Source organism: Erithacus rubecula (genome assembly GCF_903797595.1).
Source record: "Erithacus rubecula genome assembly, chromosome: 9".
Classification (NCBI taxonomy): Eukaryota; Metazoa; Chordata; class Aves; order Passeriformes; family Muscicapidae; genus Erithacus; species Erithacus rubecula.
The window spans coordinates 21,663,401-21,678,353 of record NC_136660.1 but is presented as its reverse complement, the minus strand read 5'-3'; the positions used below and the strand labels follow the sequence as shown (position 1 = coordinate 21,678,353).

Genomic DNA, 14,953 nt, shown 5'->3' with positions numbered 1-14,953 from the left:
CTATTTCCCAAGCAGCCAGGCAAAGTGGTGCATCAGAAACAGGCTTTGCTGCTCAGCCCAGCAGCAGAGAGGACAGACATGTATCAAACTGCTAATTCATATTTCACCAGGCATTCCAGTGCAACCAGGGCTGGCGTTGGCACGTGGGGAGTGCCGCCCTTAGGAGTTGTGATACTGTTTCTATTAACAACGTCACTTGATTATCTGAGGCCCAATTATTTGAATCTCCAGGTTATCTGAAATGGGGTCATATCCCCCCAACATCTGTTAATTACACCCAGGATACCCTTTCTTCTCCAGATGTCTCCACTGGCCCCTCCCAAGCTTTGGCAACAAGGCTGTGCTGAGTGTGGTTAGCTCTAGGGAGTGCTCTACCTAGCTCCTGCACTTGATTTTTCATATCCATGTTGGGAATAAAGCCCCCAACCTGGATAACTGCAGAATTTTAAATCCTTGAAGACTGCTAGAAGTAGGCAGTGGCTGTGCACGGCAACATGTGTGTTGGAGCTGGGACCAGGAAGGTCTTAGGGGAGGGTGTCAAAGCATTTGAGTTTTTTTTCCTTGCAGTGTACGTTCAGCTTAGGAGGGAAAGGTGGAATTTCTCACAGCACAGCCTATGCTTCTTACAAGCCCTCATTTACTGCAGATGAGGGCACCTTCAGTGGGAGTTTGCTAGTTGTTGAATCTCTGCAGCTGCAGTGACTCCAGCTGACCTGTGTGAAGGTTGGGCAGGGAGAGATTTGTCCCCAGTGTGCTGCAGGATAGACAGGAACTGACAGTGATGGACTCAGAGCAAGGGAAAGGCCATACACCTATGCCACCTCTGGTCCAGAGCCAGTATATCTTTCTGGGACTGTTAGAGAAATACTCAGGGCATCCCTCCCTACTCTACAGTCCCTGTGGTTCCTTCTCTCTCCTCTTAACTGGGTGCTGCTTTTTTTAAAACGTGCAAAGCCGTGAAAATCATTGTAAGAACTTTTTTTTTTTTTTTGCCCTGCATGCTTTTGTTATCTATCTTCTGGTGCTGTTCTGTTCTATCTATTCTGGTCTTCTGGTGCTATCTATCCTTTTGGAGCACCTAGCTCAGCAAAGATTCTGGGTAATGCCTCAGAAAGAAACAGTCATGGTAATTTTTTTTCCTTAAAGGGAAGATCCCCAATGATCTTGATAATTAGAAAAATTAGCGAGGACAATTCTGGAAAGGATTTGAAAGTTGGTGTGTAGAATAGTATTTCCAATATGATGAATTTCCCTTGGTTTTAAAGCAATAGCTCAGTGGTAAAATTTTTAATTAGTCATTAAATATTATATTAGAAGTATCACAGTGATGATAAACTGCTATAGAATACAGTTGGGTTTTGGGGGAAGTGGGAGTCAAGGAAATTATGACAGGAATATAAAAAAGCAAAACTTATTTGAAGCTGCTATCAGGTTTTTTAAATGTAAAACCAATTTTGGTTTGTTTGATTTTTATTTGGTTACAGGTGGGGAGAAGTGATTTTTAATGTTTAACTAGTTATAAATAAATAAACAAACAAAAGACACTACTCTGAAGGGTTAAAAGTCTGAATCTATAATGGATGTCTGTTATTTGTCCAGTCAGTTGGCTGATTGTACAACCTGGATACATTGATGAATACATGCAGCTGACAAAAAACCCCAGCCAAACAAAACCCATCTATAACTTGTTTCTTCCTGCTTTTCAGTTGAAATACAAGCTCAGTCCATCCCCATGTGCGTCACCAAGGACAGAGTAAATTCAGGGGCCTTGAGAACCTGGCAGCAATATTTCCATAGTTATTTTGGCTGTGCTTTGCACAACTTCAGCTTTTAATTTAGAGGAGAGCCCATTTTCTCCTTCTTAGCTGTTATGTGGAGCCACAGCTCTTTGCATGCTGCTTTTCTATTTTTTTTTTTCAGTGCAGTGAGAGAGAATTACTGTAGCACCCACAGAGGTGTGAAGGGACTCATTCATCTGTGTGGGGAGTGTGAGGTGCCAGGCATATTTCTGAGGAATGAAATACAGGCATTTAAACTGGTGCATCCAGTGTCAGCCTTTAATTGGAGCTTTGAAAGATGAGCTCCAGAAAATCTTGCTTCAGTGGCTTGCACTGTTGGTGCCCGTGGCTGATTTGCCCATCCCCTTCTGCCAGCAGAAGGAAGCGCATCCTGCACCTCTCAAGGCACGAGGTCTGTGCTGCAGCTATCCAGTGGAGATGGGGTTGAGCACAGTCAGATGGTCCCACACCTTTCCCAGCATATTTGCTTTTGCATGGCCATTCCAGCAGGCTGAGCTGGGACTGGCAGAGAACTCATTTGCTCCTTCTGCTGGGTAAGATCTCTGCGTGCAGCCCTCCAGCACAGGCAGAGCGAGCCTGTTCTTGGGAAGTGTGCACGCTTAGCATGCAGGACTGTGCCCTGGGGCTGAGGTCAGCTCACCTGACTGCCAGCAGTGAGCAGGTCCCCTTTAAGAGGCTGTTCTTCCTTTGCAACCCCTCAAAAAGGCATTTCCACTCACCCTGAAAAATAAATTAAGTGGTTGAAGCCAGCAGGGCTGGAGGTGCCACCCAAGGGCGGTGAGACACTGCCTCAGTCAGACCTTGGGCTCACCGTGGGCATGGTCAGTGCTCTGAGTTCAGCTGCTGGAGGGCACTGCTCACCAGTTAGTCTTTCTTCTTAGTGATCCACGTTTCTCAAATCTCTGCTTTTACTCAGGTTTCCAAGACACCCTTCAGCTTTTTGGGGTACCCAAGTGGTACCTCTGGTTTCAGGTGGTGCAAGGCACCTCTCTGCCAACTGGCACAGTCAGCTGTGTGGCAGTGGGAGAGGGAGGGGTAAGGTCATCCCTGTAAAAATACTGAATTGGATTTTATAAGTTTATAGCTATGTTTTGTTTCTTTTACAGAACTATAATCCTGGTGCTTAGAGTGGTCTGAAAGGAACAGAAACACTTAGCCTTGAACTTTTGTTCTGCTGCTGCTTCTTGTGCCTCTGAGGTACAAAACATACCTGTAAACTTATAATCAAACCGATGTTCAAGGGCTAAAAAAAGAAACCCAAAAAGGGTACAGGCTTCATGTTCAATAGTGAGAAACTTGGGGTGGGCAAACCAGAAGATTGCAGTTGGCAATTGACAGGTTTTCGGAGACCGGCTTCCCAGGTAGGTTGGTATGAACCAGCTCATTTCTCTCTCCCTTTCTTTCTTCCCCTCTTGCTCCCTGTCCAAATACACTATAGAACCAGAGGCAGGCTGGGCTGCCCCTAAAACTGTTTTTTTATAGCATTCACAAGCAGAGCAAGCACAGTGTCACCCTGAGACAACAGGAAGGAGAAGATACAACAACCCCACCAGTGGGCTGGGGGCACTGCAGGAGCTGGGAAAAGCTCCTCAGACTGTGTAGGGAGAAACACAGATCACTTGGCCCTTCCTCCCCATACTGTAAATCCTCTGTCTGTGCAGTCTATAGGTGTTATGGACTGACAAACCTCTGCCTTCCCCCAGCCCCTTCGTCCCCAACTGCGTGGCCTTTGTTGGAAGCCCCAGGTCCCCTCCAGCAAGAGCTGGGGGAGGGTTGACTTTAAACTCCACTAAACAGTGGAGGCACAATGCAAACAAATGTATTGCAGCACGCAGCTATGCAAATAGCTCCAGAGCGCAGCACGCTCTCCCCAGCATTAATTGCTGCACCGCCGGGGTTGCGTAGCAACAGCTCCGCTTGTGCCTCTGACAGCTCCTGCCCCTTGATGCCTCTGACACCTTCTGTGGCAGCAGCCAAGGGGAAGAGAGCAGGGCTGCCCTGCCAAATCCAGGAGGCCTGGGAGGTGGTGAGGGGCTCTGGTGATAAAAGGTTGTCTTCTGCTGGCCCAGGATAGCTTGCAGTGGGGTGGAAGGAGGGTGCTGGGGCACAGAGAGAGCCTTGTGAAGGCAGCATCCGAGGCTGGTGGGCAGAAAGACCAGACCTGCCATGTCCCAGGCTCTGCAGGAAAGCTCACTGACAGGTGGGCTGTCTCTCCCATTACAGTGAATTCTCCTGGGGACCCCTTACACCTTTGTGACTGCACTTACAGCTTGGCTACAGGCATAGAGGGTTCCCAGACAGTTTCTCACTGGTTGTGAATCTCCTTTTGGCTTGTGGCTTTTCCAGCCCTTGAGAGAGATGGCTCATTCCTCATGCACACCCAAACCTAGGAGAACCCTGGGCCAAGCCCTGTGGGAAGTGGTGAGTGCAGGCACCAAGGAGAAGGCTGTAGGTGGGATGGGCAGCCCTGGGCTCCCTTGCTGGTATTTCCAGCCCAGCAGCTTCTGTGGGCTGGCTTGTGTCTCCCAAAAAGCAGGCAGGACTGGCTGCCTCCTGAGAATAATTTTTCCATCTGTTCAAAACCATGTTCCCAATTCTCATCCTCTGTGCTTACCAGTCAGCCTTCAGCTCCCACTGTGCTTTTGCCATGTTGAGGAACTCTTTTGCACCCAGCACCTTTCCCTGGAAAGGCACTTCAGGCTCTCCAGTCAGCTCACCTCTCCTCTATTCTGATAACCCACATAAAATATCTCTGCAACAGTTTATACTGTCAATAAGCAACTCTGCTTGAAAATGTGGGGCACTGGATGTAACTCTACTTTTACATGTGAGCCAGAAATAAGGTCTTCTCCAAAACTGCTTTAAGTAGGGAGCATGTGGGCAATCCTGCATCCATCAGCTGCCTTGCAAGAGGATGCCCATGGGCTTGTTTTATTTATTAGTGATAGCCAGAACAGATAGGAATAGTGGGAAATGATGGATAGGTACCAAGGCACACAGATTAGCAGGCCCCAGGGAACACAGAACTCTGTGTGTCTGGGAGATCTGGGGATCAAGAGACACAGGCTACAGCTCAGCACCTTGGGGGCACAGGGGGAGGAAGGACAGAGTTGGGACCTATCCTGACTAGTCAGAGCCTGACTGCTGGTGGTGGTGAAAGCTCTGCCCCAAGGTTATCTTTAGACACCCAAAAAAAGGCAATGCTGCCTGCAGTACTCAAACAAGGATGGACTGGGGGAGGAGCAGATGAGCTCAAGGTGAGAAGCTGCACCCTAACCCTAAGCTGAAGTGGCGTAACACCAGAGGACCCTGAACACAATGTACCAGGTGAACTGTGTCACTGAGTGTGAGCTGGGTCTTCTCAGTAGAAAGAGCATCGAAGCTGAACAGATTTTTTTTTTCTTTATCAAGCAGGAAAAATATTTATCTCTGTTTTTTAAATTTATAGCCTAACAAGCTCTGTGTATCTCTGATTGTTTCCATGGAGTACAATAGGGCAAATAAGGTGACAATGAGCATGAAGGCTTCAGTCACACTTCAGAGAAAGAAACTAGGTGAAAGGCAAGGCAGAAATGCCACTGGAACTTTCAGGATCAGGGAGCAAGGTCTCCTCTGCCCTACAAGCAGGACATGAGCCTTTTCCATCCCACAGGCCTGTGCAAAGCAGGAGTGACCTGCAGCTGGCTGTGCTCGGCATCACGGCTGCAAGGCAGGAAAGGGCAGTGCCCAGCCACTTTGCTCCCTTCTTCCAGACCAGGGGCTCTGTACACAGGTTTGCAACCTCCTCCTCACCAGCCATCACCCAGCCTTTCTTTTCTTGCCACCCACCAGGCAATCACTTTGCCCGTGCAATGGATTCTTCCTTCACAGCCATGGAGTGTAGCACCCGAAGATGCCCCTGCAAGGAGTGAGATTTTGACTGTTTTCCCACCATAACCCCTTCCCACAGCTGCCCAGGGAGCATGGCAGGGGGGACCAGGGCACGGCCCCACCTCTGCTGCTGTCGTTGTAAATTCAGTCTTCCCAGGGGAAGATGGCTGCTTCTCTTAAGAGCTGGGCTTGTGAATAGGTAAGGGGAGTCACCGCCCTCTTTGCAAAGGTGGAAAAAAGATTACGCTGAGCTCTGCCTCTTCGAAAAGCCTCCTGCTCCAAGCCCAGGGGGTTGAAAGGTCTTTTTATCCCCTTTTGTTATTCAGCAGAGCTAGGGGAGGAGCTGGGCTGTGTAAGAGATCCTGGCTGACATAACCCTTCCCATGCAGGGCTCTGGAGAGGGGCCAGGTTTTACCTGAGTATTTTTATTTAAACTAATCCCAGGCGTTCCAAATTGAAAGCCGTCGCGGCACCAGGTAGGACCAGTTCAGACGGTTGCTGGAGGGCGTTTTTCTCACCTGGGTGTAGTAAAGCAGTCTCCAGGTACGTTGTTTATTGCTGACCCCGGGAGTGTGTTCTGGAGGTGCCAGGATACATGCGGCAAGCTGAGCTTGCTCAGCCTTTCCAGGTGGTTTTAGGAAAACCCTGCCTAAGAAGCCTTTAAGGAAACTGATAGGTTGGGCTTGAGAGGCAAAGCCTTGTAACGTGTAAAACACGTTTACCTGGGCAAACTGGAAAGCAAAGGGCTGGGAAGCAGCTGCTCAGGGCAGGCTCAGCTGCAGCCTGGCATTTCTGGGAAAAGAGGAGACCTGGTCAGCCCTGAGCCTGGAGTAGCCCCAGGTCTCTCTCCCTGCCTACCAGCCCAGGGAGTCAGGGCACTGGAGGCACTCTCTAGTGTGTGTCAGGTCAAAGAAAGCAGCCAGCAAGCATAAGGAGCAGGTGAGGACTGCCTGGGGCTCACTCTGGCATACCTGATGCCACTGAGAATGGCTTTCCCTTCTCCATTTCTCTGCTGATGGCTCCTCCAAACTGCAGCTCTTCCTCCTCATCTACCTGTTGAGCCCTGTGCCTAGCAGCATGGAGAGGGAAAACTCACTTCAGATGAAGGTGCTTTTCTCCACCCTGGCCCTGAACCCTTTGATAAGCGTTGCCCCCTTGACCCAGCTGAGTGAGCGAGGTCAGTGTCTGATGCTGGTGGGGGTGGGGGGGGCAGGCAGAGAAAGGCTGCAGGGGAAGAAAGGACTTTCACTCCTCCAGTACAAGGCCAGGAGGTGCAAAGTGCAAGTGTTGCTGCAAAGCAGCCCTGTGTTGCTGGTAAAGATCCTGTGTCAGGCAGTGGGGCGCCGAGACGGGTGCCCTGTCGGCGTGCTCAGGACTGGGTGGGAATTGCCTGTGCTGCCGTTGGGATCAGATACGCTCTCGATAACAGCACCTGGCATGGCACTCCTGATGCCTTCATGCAAACACTGGGTAATTATCCCTTAACCTCTCCTCTAAGTCCTGATTAATTGCCTCTGCCAAGCAGGTAACTGATAATGGCCTGGGTTTGAGCGCTAGCTAGTGGCAGTGACCCTGTGCTGTAGAAGCCCACCTTTCTGCACAACCGCTGTGTGCTGACAGCCCATCAGCTGCAGGAACACTTTATTAAATGGCAGCTAATCAAAGGCTGGTGCAAATGGCACAACGCCACACAGGGTGCACTGCTGCCTGCATGTCCTGCAAACTGGGAGCTCACCAGAGTTTCTGTGCTGACTACAGAAGAGGGTCAGATCTTCTCAGTTTGGCCACAGACCCATTTTCTGCCACTGAGGTGTAAGCAGAATTTTAAGGCTTCGAGTAGCTGAAGATTCCTTGCATCTGGATGTGCAGCTGGGATGCTGCTGTGCTCCCACCCAGCCTGGCAGTGCAGAGTGAGGGAGCAGAGGTGTGCTGCCATCCTGAAATGCTGGGCCTTCTGCAGCAGGTGCCATGCAGATACTAAGTCTGACTGGTTTTAGGTTTGCTTTGAACATGTGGCATGGTGCCTACACACTGGGATGTCCTAGGCAGAAGTGTAGTTATGAGTGCTCTGGCAGTGGCACACAAACAAAAGTGCAGTCTGTGTCCTGCCAGCAGTGTGCACATGTAAGTGTGTGTGCTGGGACTGAAGGGACACCTGCTGGCCCAGGGAAACAGGATGCTTGATCTCACCTGGAGGTCAGGGAAGTGGTGTGCCTGACTGGGAGGAGAAGGGTTATTCTGGTTTTGCAGCATAAACTAATATTCCCTAGGACATGTTACTGACTGCTTCTCTCTTTGTCTCTCTAGTGAGGATGCAGCAGAGACAATAACAATAGACTCTAACAATCAGCCGAAGTCTCCACTGGAAAAATTTATGGTCAGACTGTGTACACATCACCAGAAGCAGTTCATTCGTGTGCTAAACGACATTTACACTGAAGTACAGCCAGACTCTGACGGCCAGCAGTTATCTGAATCTGAGAGCATGGAGGCCTCTACTTGTGGCTCTGGTTGTAGCCAGCGAAGCACTGAAAATCAGGATAAGGGTGCTACTGGTACTGAAAAAAAGCTCCCTTCTACATTGGACCCAGGAGAGTCAGGGGCTGATGGCCCCCTGCAAGTTACAGGACAAGCCCTGAAGCAGCCAGCGGAACTGAAGTCTCTGGACAGAGCAGAGAACTCCAGTCCTACTTTGAGAAGGGACTTCTGTGAGCTCCCCATCACCAGGCTTCGCTCTGCTAGTCCAAAGGATAGCTCCACCCAAGGATACCTCAGCACGTTGAACTCTTCCTCTTTGAATTTCCATCATGCCGCAAAGAGCCTGGAAGGGCAGCAAGCTGCTGGACATGAACAAGAAGCCGCTATCAGGAAGTGTGAGGACAATAAAGAGCAGCTAGCAGGTAAGACTCTCATGGAAGGTTATATCTCAGTCAAAGTGGCAAATGTGAATGGCAGCGAGGACAGCTTAGACAGCTGTCTGGGGTCCCAAAAGGGCTCCTTCAGGGCTCTCCCAGAGGAGTCCTGGGATCCTGGCTTTGCAGTGACCCCTCCTCGCAGAGCCGACAAAGAGAACACTTTGCAATGCAGCTCAAAAGCATCTTTGCACCAGGACTTAGACGCAAAAGAACAAGATGTGAGACCAAAGCAAGAAAACCACCTGCATGCCGTGGCCAAGGGCAAGGCAGGCTGCCAGCTGCACGCGGCCGACAAGGGCGTGCTGGACAAGTCCAAAGAGGGCTGGCTGCCCCCTGGCACAGTGCCAGCCGCCCACCGGACCCCCGGCGGGCACCCCCGCGCCAAGGCAGCCTCCCTCCGATCCTCTCGGAAGAGCAAGAAGGCGTCGGGGCTGAGGATCAACGACTATGACAACCAGTGCGACGTGGTGTACATCAGCCAGCCCATCACCGAGTGCCACTTGGAGCCGCAGCGGCTGGTGTCGCCGCGCAGGACGGCCAGGAAGAGCACCCGCGGCTACTACTTCAACGGGGAGTGCTGCGAGCTGCCCACCGTGCGCACGCTGGTCAAGAGCTCCCGCCCGGAGGAGAGGGCGAGCAGCCCGGCTCTGCGGACAGACACCCTCGTGAGTGCGAAGCCACCCCTGGTGCTCTCGGTGGAGGGGGCTGCAGGGCCAGGACGGGAGGGTGAGAAGAGGGTTTCCCTGAGGCTCCTGGCTAAAGTGGCACCAGCCAGCCGAGAAATGAAACAGAGAGCTGAGCCGGGCTCCGTGCAGCTCCGGGATACCCGAGCACTGCGATCAAGAGAAGATGCCACGGCCATGCCGTTCTTCTCCCTCTCTGCTCCACCTAGTCCCCAGAAAGAGGACAGCTTGGCCAGCTCGCCGCCACCTGGCTCCCCTCCTGCTGAAGGGGACGGGGGGACAGTAGGAGGCACTGTCACCTGGGAGGCTGGCAGTAGTCTGGGCTCCTCTGGGGATGGCAGTAGCAGCAGGCAGTCTGCTGATATTTCTGCCTTTTCAGTCTCAAAAGCACATGGAGAGGAGGATGGTTGTCCAGGCTCTGACATACAAACTATTCCAGACCTCCCTGCCAGCCCAGAGCCAAAGTCCTCCTCACAGCCCTCTACTGCCACAGACACAACACCTCTGCCCTGTGATAGTGCCAGTGATCCTGCCCAGCTTCCAGACTCAGGGGATGCTGAGCTCTGTGGGCAGTGTCTGGCAGAGCCTTCCCCACGCTCTCCAGGCTTGCAGACTCCTGATGAGCCCTCTGCCACCATGGATGAGGAGAGCCCCTTGGAGCCTCCTGCCACCGTGGATGGGGAGAGCCCCCTGGAGCCCCCTGCCACCCTGGATGATAGCGAGAGCCCCCTGGAGCCTCCTGCCACCATGGATGGGGAGAGCCCCCTGGAGCCCCCTGCCGTCATGGATGATGGGGAGAGCCGCCTGGAGCCCTCTGCCACCCTGGATCCCCCTACCACCATGGATGGGGAGAGCCCCCTGGAGCCCCCTGCCACCATGGATGATGGGGAGAGCCCCCTGGAGCCCCCTGCCACCATGGATGGGGATAGCTCCCTGGAGCCCCTTGCCACCATGGATGGGGATAGCTCCCTGGAGCCCCCTGCCACCGTGGATGGGGATAGCTCCCTGGAGCCCCATGCCACCCTGGATGATGGGGAGAGCTCCCTGGAGCCCCCTGCCACCGTGGATGGGGATAGCTCCCTGGAGCCCCATGTCACCCTGGATGATGGGGAGAGCTCCCTGGAGCCCCCTGCCAATGTGGATGGGGAGAGCCCCCTGGAGACCCCTGCCACTTTGCAGTGCGAGGATGTGAACAAAAGCGTCGGTGCAAAACCAGAAGCCGAATCATCGGTCGTGGTGGGTGACAGCCCTCTTGAGCAAGAGGATGCTGTGCTCATCAGCACATCCCTCCCCAAAATCTTGGAAGTGGATGCAATGCAGAATAATAGCACAGAAGGTGATAAAGAGCCCACTGAAGGGGAAATGCCACTCGACCCAAACAGCTCAGACTCTGTCTCTTCCAAAGACAGTCTAGACAAGAAGCGAAAGAAAGGCAGGAGAGCACTAGTGGCATCAGACCGGTGTCTCCGAAGCCAACAATCCCAGGCACCTGCTGAGGGCAGTGCTGAGGACTCTGGTTCTTCCAGCTCTGTGCAGCTTTCTGGCCTTCAGATCAAACTCTCCAAGAGCCCTGGTGCTAAGCGGTTCAAGAGAGAAGTGCAGCTGGATGAGGCAGCATCCATGCACGTCCCAAGTGACTGCTTCCCGGATGTGCTGCTCAAAACCAGCAAAGGGCCATGCATTGGCCAGGCTCCAGAGAGCATCACTGAGCAGCAGCCAGGCGAGGAGAATGGTGTCACTACCAGACAAACCTATAAAAGCATCTTAGCAAAAGAGACTGTTGCAGAGGGAGAAAATTCCTTTAAAGATGACTCCTCTGCTAACAGCAGCCAAAGTCAGCCGGGTGAGATGCTGGAAATAGGCATCCAGGCTGATTCTGAGAAAAACATTCTCCTCCCTCCAGAGACCAGTGTTCCTGCAAATGATGCTGAGCAAGAGGATGTGAAACCAGTCAATGCCAGTGCAAAGGACAAGGAGAGCTCTGACAGTGCTAAGAATCTGGGCAAGCCAGTGAACTATGAGCTGGTGACCAATTTGCCTGTGTGTCCCAGCAGCAGAGGTGGAAGCAAGCATCTTCCAGCAAAAACTGCAAAGCATAAAAAGGTTGCTCTGCAGTTTTATAACTTACGACATGCACCTGCACCTGTAGACAGTGCAAAAAAGAACACACCAGGGAAGCAGTCTATGCAAGCAATCCCCAAACTGAGGGATGAACACAGTTCAGGGAATGATGACTGTCCAACACTGGAGGACACAGACATGGCTGACAGCAAACCAAAGTTCATGGAGTGGTGTGCTGAAGAGGACAACCAGGAGCTCATTGCTGAGTTCAACACTCAATACATGAAAATCCAGAAGGGCTGGATTCAGCTGGAGAAGGAGGTCCAGCCAGCCCCCAAGGTAAAGAACAAAGCCGACAAACTGAAAGAGATTTGGAAAAGCAAGAAAAGAACACGGAAAAACAGAGGCTCACTGGAAGTACAGAAGCTTTCTCCTGTGCAGATGCTGTTTATGAAGGCCTTTAAGCTGTCTGACATATGCCAGTGGTTTCTGGAGACAACTGAAACCAGGTCTCTAGTGATTGTGAAGAAACTCAACACCCGTCTCCCAGGGGAGATTCCCCCCATGAAAGTCCCCATGCAGAAATATTCTTCCTCTAGTCTCTACCCCAGCTCACTACAAGCTGAACGCTTGAAAAAACATCTCAAGAAGTTCGCTGCCGCTACCCCGGCTCGGAATAACCTGAAGAACCAAAAGCTTTGGGCCAAAATTCGTGAGAATGCTGATAAAACAGAGACTGAAGAAGCCACCACTCCCAGCCAGACATCTCCCACGGATGCCAGCACCAAGGATCTGAGTGAAGACAAAACCATCCAGCCTGCCCTGAGCTTGCCCACACAGGCCAGCACCAGGATCCTGCGCAAGTACTCCAACCTTCGGGGCAAGCTGCGAGCCCAGCAGCGCGTGGTGAAGGCCGAGAAGCGGAGCGATGGCCCGGGGGACCATCCAGCCCCGGAGAGCAAGCAGAGCCGGAAGAGTGTGTGCATCAACCCCCTGATGTCTCCAAAGCTGGCCCTGCAGATGAAAGCAGCTGCCTTTCCTGCTAAATCCCCCTCGGTGGATGGAACGGGGAAGGGGCGGAAGGGGAAGAGCAGGTCCCAAGAGGACCCCTTGCCCAAAGTCGACCTCCAGCTCAGCAAGAAGAAGAAAATGCTGAAGGAGAGCGCGAGCACCCAGGAGCGATCCAGCTCCTCCACCAAGGACAAGCTGCCTGCCAAGAAGGCTAGTAAAATAAAGCATTTGGAGGCCAGCTCGAAATCTCCCGCCACCCGAAAGCAGACTGCCATGGAGAGGAGCAATAAACTGGCCAGAAAAATGTCTTTGAAAGAGAAGAGAGTCCCGAAAAAGCAGCTGGAGAAGATGCGGCTCCCCATGCGGAAGGGCAAGGAGAACACGAGCCGACGGGCCGTGCTGCCTTCCAGCCATGAGGAGCTGTCCAAGCCCCCAAAGCAGAAGCCCCTGGGGGAATCCTCCACACGGTCACAGAAGATGGCCAACAAGAAGCACAGCAGTGGGAAGACCCTGACGAGGTCCATGAAGAAGATGCAGGAGAACAGTGTGTCTCAGGGTAAGAGGAAGCTGAGGGCAAAAGTGGACTGTTCTCACAGCAAACGTTCACGACTGGACCCAAAATAGCAAAGAACCGGTAGCCATGTACAAAACTGATGTATAGTAGTAACCCTTTACCATGCATTAACTAAAGCTGCTTTTATAAGCTGTAGCAAGCCTTTAAAAATCCGCAGTTAAAGGATAACGCCCATGATTTTAGGCATCAGCAGATGTGTCTTGGACAGAGATGAGGTTGGTCTGTCTGGCTCTGCTGTTCAGAAGGAAGTTTCTGCAGTTTGAACGTTCCTTGGGTTTTTTAAACTTGGAACCAGGCAGTTTTTGTTAAAAGTACAGTGCCTTATTTATCACTTTAAAAATAAAAGTAAGAAGCTCGTCTGTGTGATTTGGAGGCTTGCGTTTTATACTTGAGGCACAAGCACTTGTACTGTAGCAGAAAGAAAACCACCTTTGTGCACATGAAGTAGCTTTTGTCAGCCTTTGAGTGCACACAAACATTTCCCTTTCTTTCAGAGTCCTCCTTCTGTCTGTCTTCTTAGTGGCATTTAAAGCAAAACCAAAACCATTTCGCATCACTAAGGGAGAGAAAGGCGAGTCTGTCCTTTGTCAGTTTGCTGGTAGCAGCTGCTGGTGTCCCAGACTGTTACCTGCATGAGAATGTGAAGTAGCTACTGGTGTGTGTACTGCTGATGGCTGCCTGCTCCTCACTGCACAGCATTCAGTCTGAGGAGATGCTGTGGGGGCACCAGGTACCAGGCTGCCACATCCACTGCTGCTGGCTGGGCGTGCTGGGCTGTAGCTGTCTTTTTTCTTGCTGGCTTCAGGGATGAACCAGTCTTGCCATGCTCTGCTTTTAAACGGACTTCCTTCTCCTATTTCCCTGTCCTTGTGGTGATTTCTGTGGTCTCTGATGGCAAAGCTTTTCTGCAGTCCTTCACTGAAGGTTGAATCTCTCCATTTTTAAGGGCTTGAGTTCCTGATGTTGGTGCTCTGCAGGAAGGGAACTCTGGCCTTCACCTTGTGTTTTTGTGCACATCTTGCCTACTGCTCTTCTAAGCCAGGACTTGCAGTCAAAGTAAGGTTGGAATAAGGGACTGGATTGTGTTAATTTTTTACCCTAATTTGCATTTCACCCTTCTACTAGCAAGGTGCAGGAAGTTTGTCCTTGCTTGTGTCACAGAACAGAGTCATAGTGCCAGTCTTCTCTTAGAAATACCTGTTAGAAGTGCACAGAGTGTGTTGTGCTGGTTCTGCTGGGCAGATGACCAGCAGCTGGGGAGGGGGGTGGTCTGTGCTAGGGAAGGGCCCCAGTTCAGCTACTGCATCCCCATGGCTTCACTTTCACATTGCTGCAGAGTCCATTTGCAGGAATCCCAATGCCAGCCTCTTTCCACACATAAAGCAGCAGTGCCTGTCAGGGCACTGTGTGGGCCCTGAGGCTGCCAGACCTTTGGCAGCTGCCTTGCTGGTCCTTGCTCAGCTGCTCGTCCCTGATGAGAGCAAGCCTCTGGTGCAGCCCATGAATTCAAGAGATGCTGGCCCTGGGAGCAGAGGCTGGAAAGGGATTGGCTACAAAGGGAATTATTTTTCATGGTTGGCATTGAACCCCAGATCTCAAAGTCTGGGGGCTGGAGGTGAAAGGCAGATAACTGTGTTAAAATCTTTCATTGTACCCCTTAAGTACAGAGGATGAAACCAGGTGTTTGATTTGCACGCCCTTCACAGAGTACCTCTGGCTCTCTTGCAGGTACTCCCTTTCCCAAGCATTGACACACACAATGCTGGGACACATTTTTCTCTTACTGTGAAATGGCTGATTTAAAAAAAAAAATCCTTTCAATTGTGCTAGAATAATTTAACTCTCTGAGCAGCTAGGAAGTGATTAAATCTAGCCTGTCAGTCCCTGTACAGATTAATATGAAGTTATCTATGACTTTAATTTTTACTGCATGCATTACATATGTCAAACATTCCATCAGAAAAGATTTAAAAATGTTTTAAGAGAGATGCAAGGCAGGAGGGCACTGATGGCAGTTAAGTGACTGATCTGTATCTCTTT

General features: G+C 51.4%; 1 protein-coding gene across 1 annotated transcript; it reads left to right on the top strand.

Moving 5' to 3' along the window:
- Positions 1 to 5,992: 5,992 nt before the first annotated feature.
- LOC306805116 (uncharacterized protein) lies at positions 5,993 to 13,279 on the top strand. The gene is made up of 2 exons (XM_079312502.1): positions 5,993 to 6,212; positions 7,977 to 13,279. The coding sequence occupies exon 2, from the start codon at positions 8,044 to 8,046 to the stop codon at positions 12,961 to 12,963; it is 4,920 nt and encodes a 1,639-aa protein (XP_079168628.1). The 5' UTR covers positions 5,993 to 6,212; positions 7,977 to 8,043; the 3' UTR covers positions 12,964 to 13,279.
- Positions 13,280 to 14,953: the final 1,674 nt, after the last annotated feature.